This window comes from Hyla sarda, chromosome 9 (genome assembly GCF_029499605.1).
Source record: "Hyla sarda isolate aHylSar1 chromosome 9, aHylSar1.hap1, whole genome shotgun sequence".
NCBI classification, from domain to species: Eukaryota; Metazoa; Chordata; class Amphibia; order Anura; family Hylidae; genus Hyla; species Hyla sarda.
The window spans coordinates 190147105-190174211 of record NC_079197.1 but is presented as its reverse complement, the minus strand read 5'-3'; the positions used below and the strand labels follow the sequence as shown (position 1 = coordinate 190174211).

Below are 27107 nucleotides of genomic sequence, written 5' to 3'. Positions count from 1 at the left end.
GAGCAGTATTATAGTAGTTATATTCTTGTATATAGGAGCAGTATTATAGTAGATATATTCTTGTATATAGGAGGCAGTATTATAGTAGTTATATTCTTGTATATAGGAGCAGTATTATAGTAGATATATTCTTGTATATAGGAGCAGTATTATAGTAGTTATATTCTTGTATATAGGAGCAGTATTATAGTAGTTATATTCTTGTATATAGGAGCAGTATTATAGTAGATATATTCTTGTATATAGGAGGCAGTATTATAGTAGTTATATTCTTGTATATAGGAGCAGTATTATAGTAGTTATATTCTTGTATATAGGAGCAGTATTATAGTAGTTATATTCTTGTATATAGGAGCAGTATTATAGTAGTTATATTCTTGTATATAGGAGCAGTATTATAGTAGTTATATTCTTGTATAAAGGATCAGTATTATAGTAGTTATATTCTTGTATATAGGAGCAGTATTATAGTAGTTATATTCTTGTATATAGGAGCAGTATTATAGTAGTTATATTCTTGTATATAGGGGCAGTATTATAGTAGTTATATTCTTGTATATAGGAGCAGTATTATAGTAGTTATATTCTTGTATAAAGGATCAGTATTATAGTAGTTATATTCTTGTATATAGGAGGCAGTACTATAGTAGTTATATTCTTGTATATAGGAGCAGTATTATAGTAGTTATATTCTTGTATATAGGAGCAGTATTATAGTAGTTATATTCTTGTATATAGGAGCAGTATTATAGTAGTTATATTCTTGTATATAGGAGCAGTATTATAGTAGATATATTCTTGTATATAGGAGCAGTATTATAGTAGTTATATTCCTGTATATAGGAGCAGTATTATAGTAGTTATGTTCTTGTATATAGGAGCAGTATTATAGTAGTTATATTCTTGTATATAGGAGCAGTATTATAGTAGTTATATTCTTGTATATAGGAGCAGTATTATAGTAGATATATTCTTGTATATAGGAGGCAGTATTATAGTAGTTATATTCTTGTATATAGGAGCAGTATTATAGTAGATATATTCTTGTATATAGGAGCAGTATTATAGTAGTTATATTCTTGTATATAGGAGCAGTATTATAGTAGTTATATTCTTGTATATAGGAGCAGTATTATAGTAGATATATTCTTGTATATAGGAGGCAGTATTATAGTAGTTATATTCTTGTATATAGGAGCAGTATTATAGTAGTTATATTCTTGTATATAGGAGCAGTATTATAGTAGTTATATTCTTGTATATAGGAGCAGTATTATAGTAGTTATATTCTTGTATATAGGAGCAGTATTATAGTAGTTATATTCTTGTATAAAGGATCAGTATTATAGTAGTTATATTCTTGTATATAGGAGGCAGTACTATAGTAGTTATATTCTTGTATATAGGAGCAGTATTATAGTAGTTATATTCTTGTATATAGGAGCAGTATTATAGTAGATATATTCTTGTATATAGGAGGCAGTATTATAGTAGTTATATTCTTGTATATAGGAGCAGTATTATAGTAGTTATATTCTTGTATATAGGAGCAGTATTATAGTAGTTATATTCTTGTATATAGGGGCAGTATTATAGTAGTTATATTCTTGTATATAGGAGCAGTATTATAGTAGTTATATTCTTGTATAAAGGATCAGTATTATAGTAGTTATATTCTTGTATATAGGAGGCAGTACTATAGTAGTTATATTCTTGTATATAGGAGCAGTATTATAGTAGTTATATTCTTGTATATAGGAGCAGTATTATAGTAGTTATATTCTTGTATATAGGAGCAGTATTATAGTAGTTATATTCTTGTATATAGGAGCAGTATTATAGTAGATATATTCTTGTATATAGGAGCAGTATTATACTAGTTATATTCTTGTATATAGGAGGCAGTATTATAGTAGTTATATTCTTGTATATAGGAGCAGTATTATAGTAGTTATATTCTCGTATATAGGGGACAGTACTATAGTAGTTATATTCTTGTATATAGGAGCAGTATTATAGTAGTTATATTCTTGTATATAGGAGCAGTATTATAGTAGTTATATTCTTGTATATAGGAGCAGTATTATAGTAGTTATATTCTTGTATATAGGAGGCAGTACTATAGTAGTTATATTCTTGTATATAGGGGCAGTATTATAGTAGTTATATTCTTGTATATAGGAGGCAGTACTATAGTAGTTGTATTCCTGTATATAGGAGCAGTATTATAATAGTTATATTCTTGTATATAGGAGCAGTATTATAGTAGTTATATTCTTGTATATAGGAACAGTATTATAGTAGTTATATTCTTGTATATAGGGGCAGTATTGTAGTAGTTATATTCTTGTGTATAGGAGCAGTATTATAGTAGTTATATTCTTGTATATAGGAGCAGTATTATAGTAGTTATAGTCTTGTATATAGGAGCAGCATTATAGTAGTTATATTCTTGTATATAGGAGCAGTATTATAGTAGTTATATTCTTGTATATAGGAGGCAGTATTATAGTAGTTATATTCTTGTATATAGGAGACAGTATTATAGTAGTTATATTCTTGTATATATGAGCAGTATTATAGTAGTTATATTCTTGTATATAGGAGCAGTATTATAGAAGTTATATTCTTGTATATAGGGGGCAGTATTAGTAGTTATATTCTTGTATATAGGGGGGCAGTATTAGTAGTAGTATTATATTGTATTATATTAGTTACTTTTTATTCTTGTAGATAGGGATCAGTAATACAGTATATCACTGCTATGCTTACATACTTTGGTTGCAGTGTCTTATTGGTTTTATTCTAGTTTATAGCAGTCAGTATTATATAAAGGAGGTTTCCGTTGGATAAAGAACAGAAGATAATATTTTTTTTTATATTTCTACTTTACTGCAACTGTTATGATAATATCGATAAGTGATATACGGTAATTTTACGGTAATGAAAACTACTTGTCTATGGTTGAGTCACAATGTTGATCATTTCTTCTTTGATGATCATTATATTCTTGTTGCTTTTCTTCCTCATCGATTATTCCTTGTACATTAAATTGTTTTTCTAATTTCTCTCACAGATCCGAGACACAAAGTCCTCAGACCAAAAAACCACCTTGTTACACTTTCTTGCCGATGTCTGTGAAGAAAGATTCTCCGACATCATGAAATTCCCTGATGAGCTTGAACACGTGGAGAGCGCCAGCAAAGGTAGCGGGGGTGCGGGGTTTTTTGGTGATTTGGGGGGGTGTATGGTGAGGGTGGGGGGGGGGGGGGTCTGGGGCTTTATTTATTATATTTCCTTTCTATAAGACCAATACCAAAAACTTTGTCTCTGCATTTTGATGATCTTCGTCCATTCCTTCTATTATCTTATCCAATGTTCAGAAGGTTGAAACACATCGCTTTTTCCCTCTTCTTAGTCTTCATTCATTTACACATCTTAAGAAAAGTTTTTAAAGCCACACAAACATTTCACAGTCCTATAGTAACCACAGCCATCAGGGTAGACCTGTATATATACCATACAGTATATCTATCTATAGGAGCGTTTAGGGTCTCTAGAGCTGTCACGATTCGGCGGGCTGGAGGTGGATCCTCTGTGTCAGAGAGGGTTTGGCGTGGACCGTGTCGGTGGACCGGTTCTAAGTTGCTACTGGTTTTCACCAGAGCCCGCCGCAAAGCGGGATGGTCTTGCAGCGGCGGTAGCAACCAGGTCGTATCCACCGGCAACGGCTCAAACTCTCTGACTGCTGAGATAGGCATGGTACAAGGGATAAGGCAAGAGCAAGGTCGGACATAGCAGAAGGTCAGGGCAGGCAGCAAGGATCGTAGTCAGGGGCAACGGCAGGAGGTCTGGAACACAGGCTAGGAACACTCAAGGAAAGGCTTTCTCTGGCACAAGGGCAACAAGATCCGGCCAGGGAGTGCAGGGGAAGTGAGGTATAAGTAGGGAGTGCACAGGTGGAAACTAATCAGGGTGATTGTGCCAGGCACCATCATTGGTGCACTGGCCCTTTAAATTGCAGAGACCTGGCGCGCGCGCGCCCTAAGGAGCGGGGCCGCGCGCACAGGGACAACACAGACGGGGAACGGGTCAGGTACGGGGACCGAGATGCGCATCGCGAGCGGGCGCGTCCCGCATCGCGAATCGCATCCCGGCTGGGAGCAATATCGCAGCGCACCCGGTCAGCAGGTCTGACCGGAGTGCTGCGAATTAAAGAACGCTGCGATCGCTTCGGGGAGGAGCGGGGACCCGGAGCGCTCGGCGTAACAGTACCCCCCCCCCCCTTGGGTCTCCCCCTCTTCTTGGAGCCTGAGAACCTGAGGATAAGACTTTTGTCCAGGATGTTGTCCTCAGGTTCCCAAGATCTCTCCTCTGAGCACTTAACTACAAAGGGTCCAAGATAACGATGTCCCAGATTAAAACTGGGGACACGGAAGCGGATATACTTGGTGGAGAGCCACACAAAAACAGGAGGAGTTCTTCTTTTTTCTTCGGCAAGCTTCTTCACCCGGGATGAGGCTAGTATGAGGGATTTTAGAGTCTTTTTCCAGATGGTGGCGAAGCCCCGGGAAACCTCATCAACAGCGGGCACACAAGAAGGCGTGGGAGTGGGGAGGGAGGGAAGAGGGTCAAGCTAGGCACGGGGCAGAGTGTTAACAGGACGGGGGCTGTGAGGAGGAGACACAGCATAGTCCAGATAGGCCTTGGGGGTACCAGGTAAAGGGGGAGACACAGAGGTTTGACTGACGGGACTGGGAGCAGACGTGAGGCATTTTCTGTGGCAAGAAGCACCCCAGCTCTTGATCTCCCCGGTGGTCCAGACAAGGGTAGGAGAGTGGTGTTGGAGCCATGGCAGACCGAGGAGGACTTCAGAGGAGCATTTGGGCAAAACAAAAAGATCCATGCTCAAGAGCAGGGGTTCTGTGCGGTAACGCACAGTGCAGTATAGAAGTAATTCTTTCTTTCTGCGGCGAGTCCTCTCTTCAGGGGTCAGGCGAGACCGAACCACTTGCATAGCCTCCTCGGCGGGAGGCACAGGGGTGGATTGCAAAGGATATTGTGAGAGAGGTGCTCCGAGCGGTGTGGCACATGGCAGGGCCTTCCCAGGCAGGAGACCACGGCAGAGTCCCCATCAAATTTGTCCGGCAGGGACAAGCGGGGGTTAGGAGCGGCCGGTCGCTGCGGAGGAGATGGTTGTTGCTGTTGCAGCTGCTGTGTCTGTGACTGAAGTTGCTGTATCTGCGGCAGCAGCTGCTGTATCTGTGACTAAAGTTGCTGTGTCACGGTGGTCAAGTATGACAGCTGGTGATTTCGTTGGGTGATCATTAGGGATTGCTGGGCAATCACCGTGGAAATGTCGGCAAGACTTGACAGCGGCACCTCAGCGGAATCCATGGCCGGATCTACTGTCACGATTCGGCAGGCTGGAGGTGGATCCTCTGTGCCAGAGAGGGTTTGGCGTGGACCGTGTCGGTGGACCGGTTCTAAGTAGCTACTGGTTTTCACCAGAGCCCGCTGCAAAGCGGGATGGTCTTGCAGCGGCGGTAGCAACCAGGTCGTATCCACCGGCAACGGCTCAACCTCTCTGACTGCTGAGATAGGCATGGTACAAGGGATAAGGCAAGAGCAAGGTCGGACGTAGCAGAAGGTCAGGGCAGGCAGCAAGGATCGTAGTCAGGGGCAACGGCAGGAGGTCTGGAACACAGGCTAGGAACACTCAAGGAAAGGCTTTCTCTGGCACAAGGGCAACAAGATCCGGCCAGGGAGTGCAGGGGAAGTGAGGTATAAGTAGGGAGTGCACAGGTGGAAACTAATCAGGGTGATTGGGCCAGGCACCATCATTGGTGCACTGGCCCTTTAAATTGCAGAGACCCGGCGCGCGCGCGCCCTAAGGAGCGGGGCCGCGCGCACAGGGACAACACAGACGGGGAACGGGTCAGGTACGGGGACCGAGATGCGCATCGCGAGCGGGCGCGTCCCGCATCGCGAATCGCATCCCGGCTGGGAGCAATATCGCAGCGCACCCGGTCAGCAGGTCTGACCGGAGCGCTGCAAATTAAAGAACGCTGCGAGCGCTTCGGGGAGGAGCGGGGACCCGGAGCGCTCGGCGTAACAAGAGCAATGGAGCCTCCTAACCTTGGATAAACCCAAAGAAGCAACCACTCACCCCCCCCCCCCCAAAAATAAATAAATAAATAAATAAATAATAATAATAGATATAAATAAATCCATATAAAATAAATATGAAATACAATAAAAATAGTAAAATAGATAAATATAAAATAAATAAATGAAACAAATAAATAAATATAAAATAAATAAAGAAATAAAAGAAAGAAAGTGAATCAATGAATTCATTTAAAATAAAAAAATAATAAAATAAATAAATATAAACTAAATAGATAATACAAAAATAAATATAAAATTAAAGGAAAAAAATGAATATATATATATATATATATATATATATATCTCAATGGGCCTCAATGGACTAACCACGCCCTTTTGTGACAGACCACGCCCTTTTTGGCTTTTGACAGTGCAATGTCAGTTGGATTTTACTGGTGCACACTGTCTCAGACATTATGCACCAAATAACTTGGAAAAAGTCCAATGCAAATCTAAGGGAAATGTATGTTCCTATATAACTTCTGTACGGCTGGAGATATTTAGATAATACTTGGTCACATGTTACTTATATGTCAAATAACATTAGATAATAGTTAAATTAACCCCTAACCTGCCCCCATATGTGAAAGATGGGGTTTTTGTTATAAGTCCCATACAAGTATATAGGACTTCTGGTGCCTTACTCCACAAGCAGCCGCTCTGCATCTCCTGGTGAATGCGTCAGTCCGGCTGGCGAGCCACACCCTCCCCGCATTCCATGCCCCAGCCTGCAAAGGCATGACTACCCTTAAAAGGACAACTGCAGCGGAAAACACTTATCCCCTATCCGCAGAATAGGGGAGAAGTGTTTAATAGCGAGGGGTCTGACCGCTGGGACCCCCCGCGATCTCCTAAACGGGGCCCCAGCATTAGCCCTCAGTGTGAGCACTAATGAATTGACCTGTGAGGTCAGTGGTTATGCTCCCTCCCCGCCCTGTCCCCATACAGTTATATGGGAGAGGCAGCGATCTTGCCTCCCCGCCTCTTCCATGAAGTTACAACGAGGATGCGCATCGGCCACCGTGTCATGCTGCGGCCGGCACGCCTCCTGCACACCTCCTGCACAAGAGAGCCGTGGCAGAGCCGTGGCCAAATGCAGGAGATCACAGGGGGTCCCAGCATTCAGACCCCCTGCGGTCAAACACTTATCCCCTATCCTGTGGATAGGTGATAAAGTTTTCCTCTGCAGATGTCCTTTAAGCCACACCCCTTTTACTTTCAGATTACAATATCTTTACCACAACTCAGCCCCACCTGAGGATGGGATATGAGGATTAGAAATGAAGATTATATATGGGGACAGGAAATGAGGACGGGATATGAGGATGGCATATGAGGACGGCATATGAGGACGGGATATGAGGTCGGGATATGAGGACAGGATATGAGGATGGCATATGAGGACGGGATACGAGGTCGGGATATGAGGATAGGATATGATGTCGGGATATGAGGAGGGGATATGAGGTCGGGATATGAGGTCGGGATATGAGGTCGGGATATGAAGTTGGGATATGAGGTCGGGATATGAGGTCGGGATATGAGGATGGGATATGATGTCGGGATATGAGGAGGGGATATGAGGTCGGGATATGAGGTCGGGATATGAGGTCGGGATATGAAGTTGGGATATGAGGTCGGGATATGAGGTCGGGATATGAGGATGGGATATGATGTCGGGATATGAGGATGGGATATGAGGTCGGGATATAAGGAGGGGATATGAGGTCGGGATATGAGGTCGAGGTATGAGGTCGGGATATGAGGTTGGGATATGAGGTCGGGATATGAGGACGGGATATGAGGTCGGGATATGAGGACGGGATATGAGGTCGGGATATGAGGTCGGGATATGAGGACGGGATATGAGGTCGGGATATGAGGACGGGATATGAGGTCGGGATATGAGGACGGGATATGAGGACGGGATATGAGGACGGGATATGAGGAAAACATATGAGGTGGGATATGAGGTTGGGATATGAGGTTGGAAATGAGAATTAGATATGAGGATGGGATATGAGGACGGGATATGAGGTTGGCATATGAGGACAGGATATGAGGTCCGGATATGAGGACGGGATATGAGGAGGAGATATGAGGATTAGAAATGAGAATTAGATATGGGGACGGGATATGGGGATTAGAAATGAGGATTAGATATGGGGACTGAATATTAGGACAGGATATGAGGTGGGATATGAAGTTGGGATTTAAGGATGGGATATGAGGACAGGATATGAGGACGGGACATGAGGTCGGCTTATGAGGACAGGATATGAGGTGGGATATGAGGACGGGATATGAGGTCGGGATATAAGGACGGGATATGAGGTCGGGATATGAGGACGGGATATGAGGACGGGATATGAGGACGGGATATGAGGATTAGAAATGAGAATTAGATATGAGGACGGGATCTGGGGATGGGATATGAGGATTAGAAATGAGAATTAGATGTGGGGACGGGATATGAGGTCGGGATATGAGGAGGGGATTTGGGGTCAGGATATGAGGAGGGGATATGGGGTCAGGATTTAAGGACGGGATATGAGGACAAAAGCTTCCTCCTTTGTTTCTTTTCCTCCCCTACAAGGATAATGTAGGAAAAGCTGGGCAGGGCCGGGTATTCAGCTAGTATAAAATAAAATAAATAAATAAAATAAATACATGAATAAATATAAAATAAATAAATAAACAGTAATGCCCCATTTTAGGGGAGATTAATTTAGACCTTCTTTCTGAGCTTTCTTTTCTTCTTCCTCCAAGCATAATCTCTGGATTTATGGGGTTTATAGTGTATGAAAATGCAAGAATTTGGATGGTTACTATAAAGTCCTTTTCCCACTTATTTATAGGAGTGGTCTTCAAACTGTGTTCCTCCAGCTTTTGCAAACCTACAACTCCCAGCGTTGGCTGTCCGGGCATGCTGGAAATTGTAGTTTTGCAACATCTGGAGGAACCCTAGTTGGTAAACACTGCCATAAAGTCAGTATGAGCTTTCCTTATTCCTCTCCTAATATCTATGACAACGCATTTCGGAACCAGATTGGTCTCTTCATAGGTCATAGCTCTTCACCAGCCATGCAACATCTGGAGGAACACTGGTTGGAAAACTCTTCTATATGTCGAGCATGAGCATACCTTATTCCTTTCCTAACAACTATGATGGCGGGTTTCGGAACCAGATCGGTCTCTTCATCATGTCTGGAGGTCCACAGTTTGAAGACCACCGATATATAGAGGCCATTTCAGACCAACTTACACCATCTTCAGGGAACCTCAGTTAATGACTAATTTTAGCTTTCTGTCCTTACCCCAATCATTTTTCCATTCATGACCCCTCCAATTGTTCATTATGTTGCCCATACAGAGGCGTATCTTGAAGATATGGGGCCCCAATCCGATGTTCATAAAAGGGCCCCCAACTTTGGGGATGGGGAGGAAGATGTCTAGGGGATAAGTACCCCTTTAATGCTTTATTTATGGTCAAAGTCTCCTCCTTTAGGAAAAAGTGACCTATAGGGCTCCTTCAGGCTCCAGGGCCCCTGTCCTCATAGGGGGCATTCCTCATTGTAGGTGTAAGTGAAGCATTTATCATTGTAGGTGTAAGTGAAGCATTTATCATTGTAGGTGTAAGTGAAGCATTTATCATTGTAGGTGTAAGTGAAGCATTTATCATTGTAGGTGTAAGTGAAGCATTTATCATTGTAGGTGTAAGTGAAGCATTTATCATTGTAGGTGTAAGTGAAGCATTTATCATTGTAGGTGTAAGGGAAGCATTTATCATTGTAGGTGTAAGTGAAGCATTTATCATTGTAGGTGTAAGTGAAGCATTTTTCTACACCTTTTTTATGTGTGTGCAGGTAATTTATTAAATGGTCATAGAGCATTTAATACATTTTGTGTAGGTACAGGCTGGCATTGGCATAATTGTGTTTACCCTTTCAACCATCTAAATTTGGCGCTATTTTGGCACAAGTGACCTTTTTTTTTTTTTTGCTCCTTTTGGTTTACACCTTTTGGTTGCGCCTTTTGGTTTACACATTTCTGATTTTGGCAATACACATGATATGGAAGGGTTTTATCAATGACATCTTTTTGTAAAAAGGCGCAAAACCACTGAAAAGTCTCCAAAACTACATCAGCCCAGACTTAGCTCAGCTCCTACACATTACAGCGCACAAAAAGGTGCAGAAAAATGCTTCACTTACACCCACAATGATAAATGCCCCCCAAACATTCTCTGAAAAATTTCCCTCTTCTCATATACACCAAAAAGCTGAGCTAAGTCTGGGCTGGTGTAGTTTAGAGACTTTTCAGTGGTTTTGTGCCTTCTTTGCGCCTTTTCACAAAAAGTTTCAATAAAACCCGTCCATATCATGTGTATTGCCAAAATCAGTGGATTACAACTAAAAATCAGCACAAATGTGTAACCAAAAGGTGCAAAAAAAAAAAAAAAAAGGACACTTGCGCCAAAATAGCGCCAAATATAGGTGGAAAAAAAGGGTTAACACAATGATAAATGCCGACCATAGTCTCTCATTTGGCCGTGTGTTATATCGAAGATCTTCCTGACGAGATTTTGCTTCCACTCTGACAATCCATTAAACAGTGCAAAAAAAAAAGAAATCACAATTTTTATCACAAAAGAAAGGTTTCAGCAATTTTGTAGGTGTGATGGCGTCTGGAGGCTGCGGAGCGCTCTTTGTCACTTTGTACTTTTTTTTTTTTTCTGTTAAATCGCTGATTATGGATCACAATGGAGATAAAACACCTCGCCGGCGTTCTCTTCACAATTTTGACTCTACGTTTGCTGATACTGAGGTGTCGGAGTGATATTGTAGCAGCTGTTTGTAACACCGCCTGGCAGGGAGCGGAGCATCATTGTGTACGAGGAGGCGATACTCACATTAACCGTGCGCCGCTACGCTGTGAATGACATGCCGGCGACGAAGGTAACACTGAATGGCGAATACTCAGCGCCGTGTGAACCGCTGACTAATGCTGTAATTGTGAGACGTAGGAAAATAAAGGGTTAATTGAGGGCCCAAATAAAGAGGACTAAACACAATCTAATCTCACAGACCAGTGAAGTGTCCTGATATTGAAGAAAAAAATTGTTCAGTAAAAGAAAAACATTTTTATGACGTTGTATCAATTTCACTGCAACAGCAAAAACATCAACAACAGCAAAAACAAATAGATAAAAAATTATCTCTAGGCATCCTCATTGGATCGCATTGACCACATACCCAGCCTTGGAGCAGATGGGCTACAGCACTTGAAGACCACATCAGGGGCCACTCCTGTCAGATAAGACCACACCGGGGGCCACTCCTGTCAGATAAGACCACACCGGGGGCCACTCCTGTCAGCTAACACCACACAAGGGGCCACTCGTTACATATGACCACACTGGGGGCCACTCCTGTCAGATTAGACCACACTGGGGGCCACTCCTGTCAGATAATACCACACTGGGGGTCACTCCTGTCAAATAAGACCACACTGGGGGCCACTCCTGTCAGATTAGACCACACCGGGGCCATTCCTGTCAAATAAGACCCCACTGGGGGCCACTCCTGTCAGATTAGACCACACCGGGAACCACTCCTGTCAGATTAGACCACACTGGGGGCCACTCCTGTCAAATAAGACCACACCGGGGGCCACTCCTGTCAGATAAGACCACACCGGGGGCCACTCCTGTCAGCTAAGACCACACTGGGGCCACTCCTGTCAGCTTAGACCACACCGGGGGCCACTCCTGTCAGATAAGTCCACACCGGGGGCCACTCCTCTCAGCTAATAATAGGAAATGGAGGCCACAATTCACACTGGCACCTGGACTGGAGAATAGAAGAAGTTCCCCGGTCTGAGGAGCCTCCATTCCAGTGGTGACATCAGATGGGGCAGAATATGGTGGAAACATAAATCATGGATCCCTCTGGCCTTTTATCAGGGGATCAGGCTGGTGGTATAATGGTATGTGTGTGTGTGTGTGTGGGGGGGGGGGGGGGGGGGGGGGAGGGTTGTTTGGATGACATTTTCTGGGCACTTTGGGCTTCTCAGTACCAATTGATCCTGGTATAAACCCCAAAGCCTACCTGAGTATTGTTACTGACCATGTCCAATGTCCATCCCTTTATGACCACAGTGGAACCATCTTCTGATACTTCCAGCAGGATAATGCTCCATGTCACATGACATCTTCTCATACAGGACAATGAGGTCACATGACATCTTCTCATACAGAACAATGAGGTCACATGACATCATCTCATACAGGACAATGAGGTCACATGACATCATCTCATGCAGGACAATGAGGTCACATGACATCATCTCATACAGGACAGTGAGGTCACATGACATCATCTCATACAGTACAATTAGGTCACTGGACTCTAATGGCCTCCACAGTCACCAGATCTCATCTAATAGATCACCGCTGGGAATATGGAGGGACTGTGTGATGTCATCATGTCTATATGGAGGAACTGTGTGATGTCATCATGTCTATATGGAGGAACTGTGTGATGTCATCATGTCCATATGGAGGAACTGTGTGATGTCATCATGTACATATGGAGGAACTGTGTGATGTCATCATGTCTATATAGAGGAACTGTGTGATGTCATCATGTCTATATGGAAGAACTGTGTGACGTCATCATGTCTATATGGAGGAACTGTGTGATGTCATCATGTTCATATGGAGGAACTGTGTGATGTCATCATGTCTATATGGAGGAACTGTGTGATGTCATCATGTCTATATGGAAGAACTGTGTGATATCATCATGTCCATATGGAGGAACTGTGTGATGTCATCATGTTCATATGAAGGAACTGTGTGATGTCATCATGTCCATATGGAGGAACTGTGTGATGTCATTATGTCTATATGGAGGAACTGTGTGATGTCATCATGTCTATATGGAGGAACTGTGTGATGTCATCATATCTATATGGAGGAACTGTGTGATGTCATCATGTACATATGGAGGAACTGTGTGATGTCATCATGTGCATATAGAGTAACTGTGTGATTCCATCATGTCTATATGGAGGAACTGTGTGATGTCATCATGTCCATATGGAGGAACTGTGTGATGTCATCATGTCTATATAGAGGAACTGTGTGATGCCATCATGTCCATATGGAGGAACTGTGTGATGTCATCATGTCTATATAGAGGAACTGTGTGATGTCATCATGTCTATATGGAAGAACTGTGTGACGTCATCATGTCTATATGGAGGAACTGTGTGATGTCATCATGTCTATATGGAAGAACTGTGTGATATCATCATGTCCATATTGAGGAACTGTGTGATGTCATCATGTCTATATGGAGGAACTGTGTGATGTCATCATGTACATATGGAGGAACTGTGTGATGTCATCATGTACATATGGAGGAACTGTGTGATGTCATCATGTCTATATGGAAGAACTGTGTGATATCATCATGTCTATATAGAGGAACTGTGTGATGTCATTATGTCCATATTGAGGAACTGTGTGATGTCATCATGTCTATATGGAGGAACTGTGTGATGTCATCATGTCTATATGGAGGAACTGTGTGATGTCATCATGTCTATATAGAGGAACTGTGTGATGTCATCATGTTCATATAGAGGAACTGTGTGATGTCATCATGTCTATATGGAGGAACTGTGTGATGTCATCATGTCCATATGGAGAACTGTGTGATGTCATCATGTCCATATGAGGAACTGTGTGATGTCATCATGTTCATATGGAGGAACTGTGTGATGTCATCATGTCTATATGGAGGAACTGTGTGATGTCATCATGTCCATATGGAGAACTGTGTGATGTCATCATGTCCATATGAGGAACTGTGTGATGTCATCATGTCTATATGGAGGAACTGTGTGATGTCATTATGTCTATATGGAGGAACTGTGTGATGTCATCATGTCCATATGGAAGAACGATGTGATGTCATCATGTCCATATGGAGGAACTGTGTGATGTCATCATGTCTATATGGAAGAACTGTGTGACGTCATCATGTCTATATGGAGGAACTGTGTGATGTCATCATGTCTATATGGAAGAACTGTGTGATATCATCATGTCCATATTGAGGAACTGTGTGATGTCATCATGTCTATATGGAGGAACTGTGTGATGTCATCATGTCTATATGGAGGAACTGTGTGATGTCATCATGTCTATATGGAAGAACTGTGTGATATCATCATGTCCATATTGAGGAACTGTGTGATGTCATCATGTCTATATGGAGGAACTGTGTGATGTCATCATGTTCATATGGAGGAACTGTGTGATGTCATCATGTACATATGGAGGAACTGTGTGATGTCATCATGTCCATATGGAGGATCTGTGTGATGTCATCATGTCCATATGGATGAACTGTGTGATGTCATCATGTCTATATGGAGGAACTGTGTGATGTCATCATGTCTATGTAGAGGAACTGTGTGATGTCATCATGTTCATATAGAGGAACTGTGTGATGTCATCATGTCTATATGGAGGAACTGTGTGATGTCATCATGTCCATATGGAGAACTGTGTGATGTCATCATGTCCATATGAGGAACTGTGTGATGTCATCATGTTCATATGGAGGAAATGTGTGATGTCATCATGTCTATATGGAGGAACTGTGTGATGTCATCATGTCCATATGGAGAACTGTGTGATGTCATCATGTCCATATGAGGAACTGTGTGATGTCATCATGTCTATATGGAGGAACTGTGTGATGTCATCATGTCCATATGGAGGAACTGTGTGATGTCATCATGTCCATATGGAAGAACGATGTGATGTCATCATGTCCATATGGAGGAACTGTGTGATGTCATCATGTCCATATGGAGGAACTGTGTGATGTCATCATGTCCATATGGAGGAACTGTGTGATGTCATCATGTCTATATGGAGGAACTGTGTGATGTCATCATGTCTATATGGAAGAACTGTGTGACGTCATCATGTCTATATGGAGGAACTGTGTGATGTCATCATGTCCATATGGAGGAACTGTGTGATGTCATCATGTCCATATGGAGGAACTGTGTGATGTCATCATGTCTATATGGAAGAACTGTGTGATGTCATCATGTCCATATGGAGGAACTGTGTGATGTCATCATGTCTATATGGAGAACTGTGTGATGTCATCATGTCCATATGGAGGAACTGTGTGATGTCATCATGTCCATATGGAGGAACTGTGTGATGTCATCATGTCCATATGGAGGAACTGTGTGATGTCATCATGTCTATATGGAAGAACTGTGTGATGTCATCATGTCCATATGGAGGAACTGTGTGATGTCATCATGTCTATATGGAGAACTGTGTGATGTCATCATGTCCATATGGAGGAACTGTGTGATGTCATCATGTCTATATGGAGAACTGTGTGATGTGATCTTGATCATATTTAGGAAAATCTCTGAAGAATGTGTCCAGCACCTTATAGAAAGTATAAAGAGGGTCCAACCCGGGACTGGAGAGGTGTACCTAATAAAATGGCCCAGGAGTGTTTGTCATAAGTACATTTTATGGAGGGTTCCTCCTTAAAGGGGTACTTCGGTGAAAGCCTTTTTTCTTTTAAATCAACTGGTGGCAGAAAGTTAAACATATTTGTAAATTACTTCTATTAAAAAATCTTAATCCTTCCAGTACTTATTAGCTGCTGAATGCTACAGAGGAAATTCCTTTCTTTTTGGAACACTGATGACATCACGAGCACAGTGCTCTCTGCTGACATCTCTATCCATTTTAGCAACCATGCATAGCAGATGTATGCTAAGGGCAGCATGGTAGCTCAGTGGTTAGCATTGCTGCCTTGCAGTGCTGGGAACTTGGGTTCAAATCCCACTAAGGTCAACAATAAATAAAGTGTTATTATTATTATAATAACGTCAGCAGAGAGAACTGTGCTCGTGATGTCATCAGAGAGCATTCCAAAAAGAAAATAATTTCCTCTGAAGTATTCAGCAGCTAGTAAGTACAGGAAGGATTAAGATTTTTTAATAGAAGTAATTTACAAATATGTTTAACTTTCTGCCACCAGTTGATATAAAAGAAAAAAGGTACCCCTTTAATATTTATTCTCAAGTACCCATATGACAGCATTTTTGGTGTTTTTGTCCTTTAATCTCAAGCACAATAGGAACCTTCACTAGAACTTTATTCCGTCTTGGTCTCGCTCCACTCTGTGACTTGTCTTAGGAAGAATACGAATTATTCTGCTCTCAATCGCTGTGAAATAATTCTCTTTTTTCTTTTGGGCTTCAGTCACAAATCACGCTCTTATCATGGCGGCTCTGAGGCTGAAGTTATGACCCATCCTGTGAGGAGTTTGTCTTCATGTTGTCGAAGCTCCGAGGTCAGATATGTCAATATGTCAAAACGTGCTCATGGCGCCCACAAGCCATCATTCCAGCATGGTGGAGCTCCGACTGTAATGTCTGAGATGACATCTGATTAAAGATCCCCCCTGCAGCCAGGAGCATTGAGAAGTAAGTCTGGGTATCCTGTCAAAATAAAGATCCACGGCCCCCGTGACTGGAGGACGCCGGCCTTTCATCTTCCACCCAGACACTGCCCACCGGGACGCGTTCTTCACTCAGATGTTTACACCTTGAAGCCGTCTGCTTTCCTTTCCTCTTGAACAATTCTCTTTCTGTGCGGCGAGGCTCCACTTGTTCTCCGCGGCGTCTTGTTCTCACAGAAAGATTTTAGTCTTGCGAAGAGTAAACTTTTGTGTTGTTTTAAAGGGCAGGTCAACCCAAGCTTGTAAAGTATAATGGCTCCATGCGGCTCCGACTGCTCTCATTGTTTCACGTTTCCTATTCTTAGCCGCCAACCGGGATTCAGGAGAAAATTCTGTAAAAAAATAAAATAAAAACATTCAGTGTTAGAAAAAAAGCTATGTGAATTGTAATTTGTTAAAGGGGTACTCCGCCCCCTAGACATCTTATCCCCTATCCAAAGGGACTGCTGGGAACCCCTGCAATATCAGCTGCGGCACTCCAGACATCCGGTGTTTGTGAGAACTTAGCTCCATGCCGGATGACTCGTGATGCAGGATGGAGGCTGGTGATATCACGGTCATGCCCCCTCAATGCAAGTCTATGGGAGGGGGCGTGGCGGATGTCACGCCCCCTCCCATAGACTTGCATTGAGGGGGTGTGGCTATGTAATCACAAGTGAGGCGTGGCCGTGTCATCACAAGCCTCCAGCGCTGACCCCGACACTCTAAACAAATGTTGGGTGCAGCTGGGTCATTGCAGGGGTCCCCAGCGATCAGACATCTTATCCCCTATCCTTTGGATAGGGGATAAGATGTCTAGGGGTGGAGTATCCCTTTAACTACATCCATAAAGGGGTACATCAGGATTTATTAGCCCGTGATACAAGTTATAATACCGTGTAATTTACTTCTTTTACCTCCGGGTGCCACTTTTTTCCAAGACTCGGAAGTGCTAAAGTGAAGTTTATTCATTTTACTATTGACCATTCCCAGCATTCCTTGCCACCAATGAGGGTCATTTACTTATATCCCCCTTTTTACATTCTCACAGTATTTTTTTTTTTTTTTACATTTGACCCTTAAACAGTATGTATCAATGTATTTTTACATGTCTGAAAAACTATGGTGCATTGGAAATGCGCCAAAATACACCAAGTGTGCGAAAATGTGTATCACAGCCTGAAAATGTATTAAAAACAATGTGAATCATATTATAAAATCAATGGTATTGTAAAAAAATTTTAAAATCTGGCCCACTTTTTTAAAAAAAAAGTAAAGTAACATAATGGTTGAATAAATAGACAAACTTTGGTGCATGTAACTTGTGGGCGTGGTTATTTATTAATTAATTTATTTTTTAACAATCTGAGCCATTTATGAAAAATGTCTTCCTGTTTTTGGCGTCTCTTAAGGCTGGGATTTTTTAACAGAGAAGTTAAAAACTTTGGAACATCATCGATGTATCGAAGTTTTTCCCACATGAGAAACGCGTTGATGCATAAAAAGGAAGAATGAAACAAAATTCCCTATGAAAAAAAATTTAAATAAGTGAATATTAGTAAATGATCCCCATTGTCTCTGGCTGCATGGAATGCTGGGAAAGGCCAAAAACAAAAGAAAATAGTGAGGCTTGAACTACAGTACTATTGGGTCCTGTGCATGAAAATGGGACAAAAGGGCACATGGAGGCGATAGAAGCAAATTACACAGGATTATAAGTTGTATCAAGGGCTCAAAGCATGAAGAAAATAGATCCTGGAATACCCCTTTTAAGGAGCACACCACCCCTAGATATTTTAGCCCCTATGCAGAGGATAGGGGATAAGATGTCTGATCACGGGGGCCTGCCGGTGGGGATCCCCGCAATCTCCCTGCTGCACCCGGGGTTTGTTTAGAGCATCGGTTACAGCACCGGAGGCTCGTGACTTCACTGCCAAGCCCCCTCAATATAAGTCTATGGGAGGGGTCGTCACACCCCCTCCCATATACTTACATTGAGGGGGCATGACCGTGACGTCCCGAGCCTCCGCCCACATCGCCAGTCATCCGGCATGAAGCAACATCCAATGTCTAGGGTGCCGCACTGGAGATAGGAGATAAGATGTCTAGGGGGGGAGTACCCATTTAAAGGGGTATTCTAGGATTTATTTTCTTCATCCTTTGAGCCCATGAGACAAGTTATAATACTGTGTAATTTGCATCTATCACCTTGTATGTCTAGGGGCGGAGTACCCGTTTAATCCCTTTTCCATCCTTAAACTCCAAGAACCGATAAATTTTAAATTTTTAGTGTGAGATATTGTTTTGCGCAGGACAAAAAAATTGCAGCATTTTGGGCATTAAATGGCACCATTAAAAAACTCCACACATTTTAATGTTGCCATTTAATGTCCCATATGCGTCAATTTTTTGAAAGAAAATATTTTTGGGGTTTAATAGTTGAAGAAATGCAATTGCACTGTCCCTTTTTTCGTATACATATATATATATATATATATATATATATATATATATATATATATATATATATATATATAAATATATATATCAAGCTTGAGAAAGGTTCCGTTCCAGTGAGGAACTGAAACGTTGCTGCTATGATGTGAGACAATAAATTCACTTTTAAAAAAATCTTTTTTGGAGTGCCGCACTGCTGTTTTTCTATTAATTTTGGACCGTGGTAAGGACTGGAGTGCTGGCACCGGGCACTGGAGTTGAGGTAGTGCTGCAAGAAATGTTTTTGTTGTATATATATCTAACATGGGCCCTGTGTAGTGAAGACAGAAACATTGTCCTCAAACTCAACTTTAACCCCCAAGGGTAAGGGCCTGGATTGTGGAAAGATCAGCGCTCCACTCCCGCCCTACAGAAGTGTTGTGCGCGCGGTGCGGGGATCAGCCGCCAGTGTTGTCCCGTCTAATCGTATTAATAGGAAATAGATGTGATATAAAGGGGCTGAGGAGTTTAAATAGATCTAAACACTGATTTACCTTTGTAGCTGCGTATGATCCAAGGGCTCGGAATCGGTGTTGACACTATAAAGGATGACTCCGGATGCACTGCGCGCCTTCAGAACCTGACAACAATGGTTAATAGTGTTTATTGTGGTCACAGCCAAACCCGGGACTAGAAGGATGAGGCACAAAAGGGAATTTTTGATCAGATGGTGAGATTCGCTTTCAACTCGTTCCGTCTCCGTGGGTTTTATATAACTGTGTAAATCTCAGGTTGAGGTTCTCGTCCATTCCTTTGTGTCCCACCTGTTGGATCTCCAAAATATTACAATCAGTTTTGATTATTTCTACTGTTTTAACCCTTAACTGTAGTTGTGCATAAACAGAGATGGCTCTAGACTTTGTGAGGCTTTAAGCCAAACTTGATCATGAGGCCTTGTACCCCTATGAATTTAAGAGAATGGTGGTGCACCCAGTGCATGCATCGGCGCCCAATCGGAAAGCATGCAGGAATTTTTTTGAAGGGTTTGAGTAATAAAAGTATTCCCTTTAAATGTTAGTAATAGTAGCGCCCTTTAGGTAGTAAAAATGTGCCCGGCCTCATGCGACTGTCTGCATATCGCAGGAGGCCAAAAGAGGGATTGGCAGAGAGCCAATGGCTCTTCACTCTGTCAATCAGCAGAGTGCCGCAATTAACTATAGGCGCTTATAGGTAAGTGCGTCCAGGACCAACCCGGGGGGGGGGAGGGGGGGGGGTATATTGTCAGGCGGCTGCGAGGCCTTAAGTGGTTGCCTAACTTGCCTAATAGGAGAGCCGCCTCTGTACATAAATCCTGTGCTGCTGTTGAGACTTATTCAGAGTTGGCTCTAGACTTTGTGAGGCCTTTGCGAAACTTGTTCATGGGGCTCCATACCTCTGTGAATTTAAGAGAATGGTGCTGTGCAGTGTTTGTATTGGTGCTCATAGGGGAAGTATGCAGGAATTTTTTGAAAGGGTTAGGGTAATAATAGTAGCCCCTTTTAAGCCTCATGCGGCTGTCTGCATATCGCAGGAGGCCACAATAGAGATTGACAGGGCAGGGAGCCAATGGCTCTCCACTCTGTCAATCAGCAGAGCGCCGCATTTAACTATAGGCATGTCTGTAAGATGCACTTATAGGTAAATGCGTCCAGGACCAGCCAGGGAGGTCAGGCGAGTTAGGCAACTGCTAGGTCTTAGGTGGCTGCCTAACTTGCCTAATGGGAGAGCCGCCTCTGGACTTATCCCTAAGTGCTTCATGTCTGTTACAGTCCCATAAAAGTTGCCATCATCTATTGACCCTTGATGTCCCATTAGCATAGTGTAGGGGATGATACTGCAACACAACAGCAGCAGAGCTTGAATTGTTGGGTGAAGGGGGTCTTGATAGGTGTTTGATGGTTTAATGGTAGATGGTTTCGGAAGTGTACTAAACATCCAGTGTCTTGTGGGACAAATTTCTTTCACATTGTAGGGGTCTCCAGTCTGTATGGGAGTTGTAGTTTTGCAACATCTTGAGGTTCACAGTTTGAGGACCACTGGTCTAAAGATTAACACAGTGGTCTCAAACTGTAGCCCTCCATGCTGGGAGTTGAAGTTTTGCAACAGCTGGAGGCACTCTGGTTGTGAAACACTGGCATTGATCATCTGCCCAAAATGTATTGTGTTGTAATTGGCCAGAGAAGTAAGGTAGGAATTATCAGTGTGTGTCCTACTGGCTAACATCTTAGCTTTGGTGTTCTATGCTGGGAGTTGAAGTTTTGAAACATCTGTAGGGCCACAGTTTGAGACCACTGGCTTAACACGTCTGCTATATTGGCTACCCCGACCACAGCATCTGGAGCTCCATAGTTTGGAGACCACTGGTCTAAAGCTCAATGTATCTGTCATACTGCCAGGGCCGGCCCTACAATGGGTCCTGCTGGGTCCATTGGACCCAGGTGGCACCTTCTGAGAAGATTTTTGACCCCTTTGCGACCCACGACGGACCTGATCCACCCAGGGTTTATGGAGAGGGCTTCTGACTCATGCCTGCTCCACCTAAACCACAGCATTTGCGGGACAATCCAAATCAACAGCAGCCACTTGTCTACATTTTAACTTTCTTGAGTTAAACAAACAGTATATGAAGATTTTTTTTTACTGTTTTGGCTCCATGTTGTAATACTAGAGCAGTTGGACTATAGCTACAGCACCACCCCACCCACCCCTCACACACCCCCACCCACCCCCACAACACCCCATCCACCCCCACCCACCCCCACAACACCCCACCCACCCCCACACCACCCCACACACCCCCACCCAGCCCACACCACCTCACCCACCCCCCACACACAAACAACCACCCCCACACCACCCAACCCACCCCAACAACACCCCATCCACCCCCACAACACCCCACCCCCACAACACCCCAACCCACCCCCACAACACCCCACCCCCACCCATCCCACACCACCTCACCCACCCCCCACACACAAACAACGACCCCCACACCACCCCACCCACCCCCACACACACCTTTGGTGGCATTGAATCCCAGCTTGGCCGATCCTTCTCTCCCCAAACATTTGCCATTGGGGAAAAAGAAGGTGAACTAGACCTTCTGAAATGGTGCATAAGCCAAGATTAATCTAATGTTTATGGCTCCTTAAGACTTGTAGAGATTGAGGTTCTTCACACCATCTCCACCAGCCGTGACTTTTTCAGCATGTCGGGTGTTTGCTGACTGTAGTGTGAAGATAATGGAGGGGAGAGGCACCAATGTGTATGACCTGGATGCATCTGTTTATCCTGTTGTGTCGGCTCCGTCACTTAATTACATCTCATTGAAAAAAAAGTTATTGTAGCGTAAGAATGAAGATTATTCACTAGAGAATTAACTAGTTGTGTCCATAGAAGAGAAGAGGGGCCTCACTGCAAAGAGAATGGACCCGTGATGGTGGCGGCCTTCTGTAATCCTTGGCCATTCTTTACCATACTACACAGGTTTGGGTCTCACCGTAAGGTTGTCAACGCAACCATATAGTTTATAGCTACAACATGTCCACCTGTGGGGTCAGCATAGATGTGGCCGGAAGAAGCGCACAGACGCAAACCCGCTGGCAGTCGCCTCTGAGCGCCCCACGCAAGTCTAAGAAGCCAGGTCCTCCGGTGACTCTGGTTAGGAGTTTTGTGTCCTATATCCAGCGGTGAGTGCCGGCTACCGTTTTTTGTCTTTCTATGCTAATAGTCATGGATGAATCTTCTGTACAGGGGGCGCAGACGCCATCACTATAATTGGACCATGGTAGGTTGGATCGTCTTACTAACTTCTTATTTTCACAAACCAGACCAGAAATACAAAGTTGCGAACAGGTTGTAGTCACGCTCGACTTATTGAGGTCACTTCTGGTAAAGTGGTTCCAATGTGGGCAAATATCCAGCAGGCGTGTATTTTCAGCACAGAAACGTTGCGTTCTCATCAGTTATAACATGACCATTGATCATCTTGGTCTGTGACTAATGTTGCGGTCCCGGTCTACGAAAATGTTTCATCTAGTAACATCTGTCCATGAATGGGTGACAAACCTTACTCTTGTAATTTGACAATTTTCTCGATTTTTGTAGCGATCCTTCATGTTTTTCCCACACGTACGCTGCCAGGCGACTCATACTGAGTCATTGGGCGTTCTTACCCCAAATTAAAAAATATAAATAATAAACACGAGACTGATGGATGCAACAATTAGATTTTTCACCTTAAAAAGAAAAGAAAAAATAGAAATGCTAATAGAAACGGAGAGCAGTGATATTACGGCGCTTCGTTTTTCACTGACTAGATAAACGCAGATTTTCTCATCAGGATTCGCCGCGTCCTTCGTTACTTGTCTTTATTCAGAGGATTGAAATGTTGAAAATAGAAAACAACGCACGGCGCTTTCCGCCATAGAGCAACATTTTGTCAGCTTAGTTTTTTCATTAAAGTTTCATTATCCACGTCCTAGAAATCGTTTTGAGATATTAAGGCGTTTCCTTCTGAAACAGGAAAAACAAAAGCATTCAGATCTGCTCATCATAGCAAGATCTGTTCTCGGGAAAGCTGGGTGTTCACCAGTCACAATCATAGAGTCTGTGGCATCAGCCAAAACTGCACTAAGACTGGTAGGTGTGAATAAGCTCTTGGATGTTATTGCAGTCATTGACTTTATATTCAGCTTTTCCAGTGACCTGAATGGCCAAGGGCACAAGGCAGATATGAGATTTAGCTTCCTGGACATCTGCCTGTCCAATAGTTACTGCCTAACCGCCTATTTTAGAGATGGTCACCCAGCTTTCCTAGTGACATAAATGGCAAACCCTGTAAGTTCTGCAGCAATAAATGAGATAGAGAGGGAGGGATCGCTGCCACACAACCAGGTTCAGCCCCTGCAACCACATGAATAGTGGTGGCCCCTGTACTGGAGGCCATACTGTCCCCAGAGAGAACAACTGCCAGTAGGGTTTATCAATCCCACCCAGCTTTTCCAGTCACCTCTGTTGTTATAGAGAGACATGTAAGCCAGAGATGTATTTGCCTTTTTATGTGTTCAGCAGTCTGGGAAAGCTGAATATCTCATCTGTATTATTATATAATTATCTCCTGGTCCTCTATTCCTGTCCCTGTCATTTGATTCTTTCATCATGTAACTAAAAAAAAAAAAAAACAATATACATGAACACGTTTTTTTTATTTTTATGGTAATTGCTTACGTCTATAGAAGTCTATGGGAAAAAAAAAAGAAACACCAAGCCCAGAGCGTACAGCACTAAGGGTGTAACAAGTGCATCCTAAAAACTTGTGTGTATAGTGGTGTTACATTCTACATATTTCTCTATTGACTTTTTTTTCTTAAAAATTTCGCTGTCTGTTTTCAGCCTAAAGGCAGCCACATTGTTAATGACATTGAGGATTCCTGTTTGATATCCGGGATTACGGCGTCAGCCGCACTAATGAATTTAGTGTTTTACATACAGAGAACACGATGAAGGCGATAACCTTCCCAGGGAGGGGGACAAATAGAATTAAGTTTGGAACGTCAGCTACAACCTTTGATTAAGGTGGAAATTACCTTTCATTTTACATGGGGCTGCAAGTGCCTCTAAAGTGTGAACCTGGTATATGGAGAGCAATGTGAATGATCACAGTCCACTGCGCTACAGAATATGGTGGGCGGCTAATGTCTGGGGTGGGCGGCTCATATCTGGGGTGGGCGGCTCATGTCTTGGGTGGGCGGCTCATGTCTGGGGTGGGCGGCTCATGTCTGGGGTGGGTGGCTCATATCTGGGGTGGGCGGCTCATGTCTTGGGTGGGCGGCTCATGTCTGGGGTGGGCGGCTCATGTCTGGGGTGGGTGGCTCATGTCTGGGGTGGGCGGCTCATGTCTGGGGTGGGCTGCTCATGTCTGGGGTGGGCAGTTCATGTCTGGGGTGTGCAGCTCATGTCTGGGGTGGGCTGCTCATGTCTGGGGTGGGCAGCTCATGTCTGGGGTGGGCCGCTCATGTCTGGGGTGGGCGGCTCATATCAGGAGTGGCTGCTCATGTCTGGGGTGGGCGGCTCATGTCTGGGGTGGGCGGCTCATATCAGGGGTGGGCGGCTCATATCAGGGGTGGGCGGCTCATGTCTGGGGTGGGCAGCACATGTCTGGGGTGGGTGGCTCATGTCTGGGGAGGGCGGCTCATGTCTGGGGTGGGCGGCTCATGTCTGCGGTGGGCGGCTCATGTCTGGGGTGGGCGGCTCATGTCTGGGGTGGGCGGCTCATATATGCGGTTGGCGGCTCATGTCTGGGGTGGGCGGATCATATATGGGGTGGGCAGCTCATGTCTGGGGTGGGCAGCTCATGTCTGGGGTGGGCAGCTCATGTCTGGGGTGGGTGGCTCATGTCTGGGGTGGGCGGCTCATGTCTGGGGTGGGAGGCTCATATCTGGGGTGGGCGGCTCATTTCTGGGGTGGGTGGATCATGTATGGGGTGGGCGACTCATATATGGGGTGGGTGGCTCATATCAGTGTGGGTGGCTCATATCAGGGTGGGTGGCTCATATTTGCTACGGGCAGCTCATATATGTGGTGGGCGGCTCATGTCTGGGGTGGGTGGCTCATGTATGGGGTGGGTGGATCATATATGCGGTGGGCAGCACATATATGGGGTGGGTGGCTCATGTATGGGGTGGGCGGCTCATGTCTTGGTTGGACGACTCATATATGTGGTGGGAGGCTCATATATGCGGTGGGCAGCTCATATATGCGGTCTGCGGCTCATGTCTGGGGTGAGTGGATCATATATGCGGTGTGCGGCTCATGTATGGGGTGAGTGGATCATATATGCGGTGGGCGGCTCATATATGCGGAGGGCCGCTCATATATGCGGTGGGCGGCTCATGTCTGGGGTAGCTTTGCTACATTTATTATTTTTTCTTAAAGCACAGCGCTAAATATTTTGAGCACTAGGTTTATCACACATCTGGATTAGAGTGACTTCTCCACAACAGTGCACCACATGGTCAGGCTGGGTACTGCAGTCAAAACAAAGCAATGGTTTTATAGAGGCAAATCAATAACTTGATATATATTGAGGTATAGAAAGGCAAAATTAAAAAATCCAGTTTGGCGGCCATCTTTAGGTATGTGTTATGGATGTTAACATTAAATAAACAGTTGAAGTTAAATAAAAATATATTTATTTCCTCATTTAAAAAAATGTACATATGGCAATACTTTATGTGTGGGGTGTGCAGGGCTGTATACTGTATAGTAAAATGAAATAAAAGATTATCAAAAAATTATTTAAAAAAATAATAGTGGAAAAAAAGGATCTCTCACACTTACCCGTCTTTGTGGGAGCGACGTTGGGACAACCTTGGGGTGAGAAGTGCTCACAGCGCACCCCAATTCTAGGCACAGCGGGACTTTCTTTCCACAGCACTAAGGACCAGACCACTAAAGACATCGTCTCAGTCTTCATAGAAGACGACACCTCTACTTTCACTTTACAGGAATCCCTTGGGACGGCGCATAGCGCTACGTGACTTCCATTTTTTCCACAGGGATCGTGTACCATAGTGTCCATCCACGACACACACGGCCCCCGGCATAGGACAAAACGACAATAATCGACACATAGTGTCACCAACTTCAAATCCACAGGGTATGTTTGTAGTCTTCACAGAGGACATGGTGTTACAAACGTCACTCCCAATGGTTGTAAAATAAGACATGCTTTATATGTATATTTTTTGCCTGTACATTTGAATATGTAAATCACACCTTAAGCATTACCTGCCACGTGGATTATATTATTGATCAGCTCCACGCACTCTCATTGTGGCCAATATATTTAGCTCCACAACACATTGATTAAAATATACGGCCAGCGGTATACACACA

The 27107-nt window shown here is 43.6% G+C and overlaps 1 protein-coding gene across 1 annotated transcript in view; it reads left to right on the top strand.

Moving 5' to 3' along the window:
• DIAPH2 (diaphanous related formin 2) overlaps nucleotides 1-27107 on the top strand; it is a gene marked incomplete in the record, with an annotated part of 1463478 nt that overhangs the window by 825711 nt on the left and 610660 nt on the right. Inside the window, 1 exon segment of the mRNA XM_056540556.1 lies at nucleotides 3077-3206. Within this exon segment, the coding sequence (XP_056396531.1) occupies nucleotides 3077-3206 (130 nt within the window).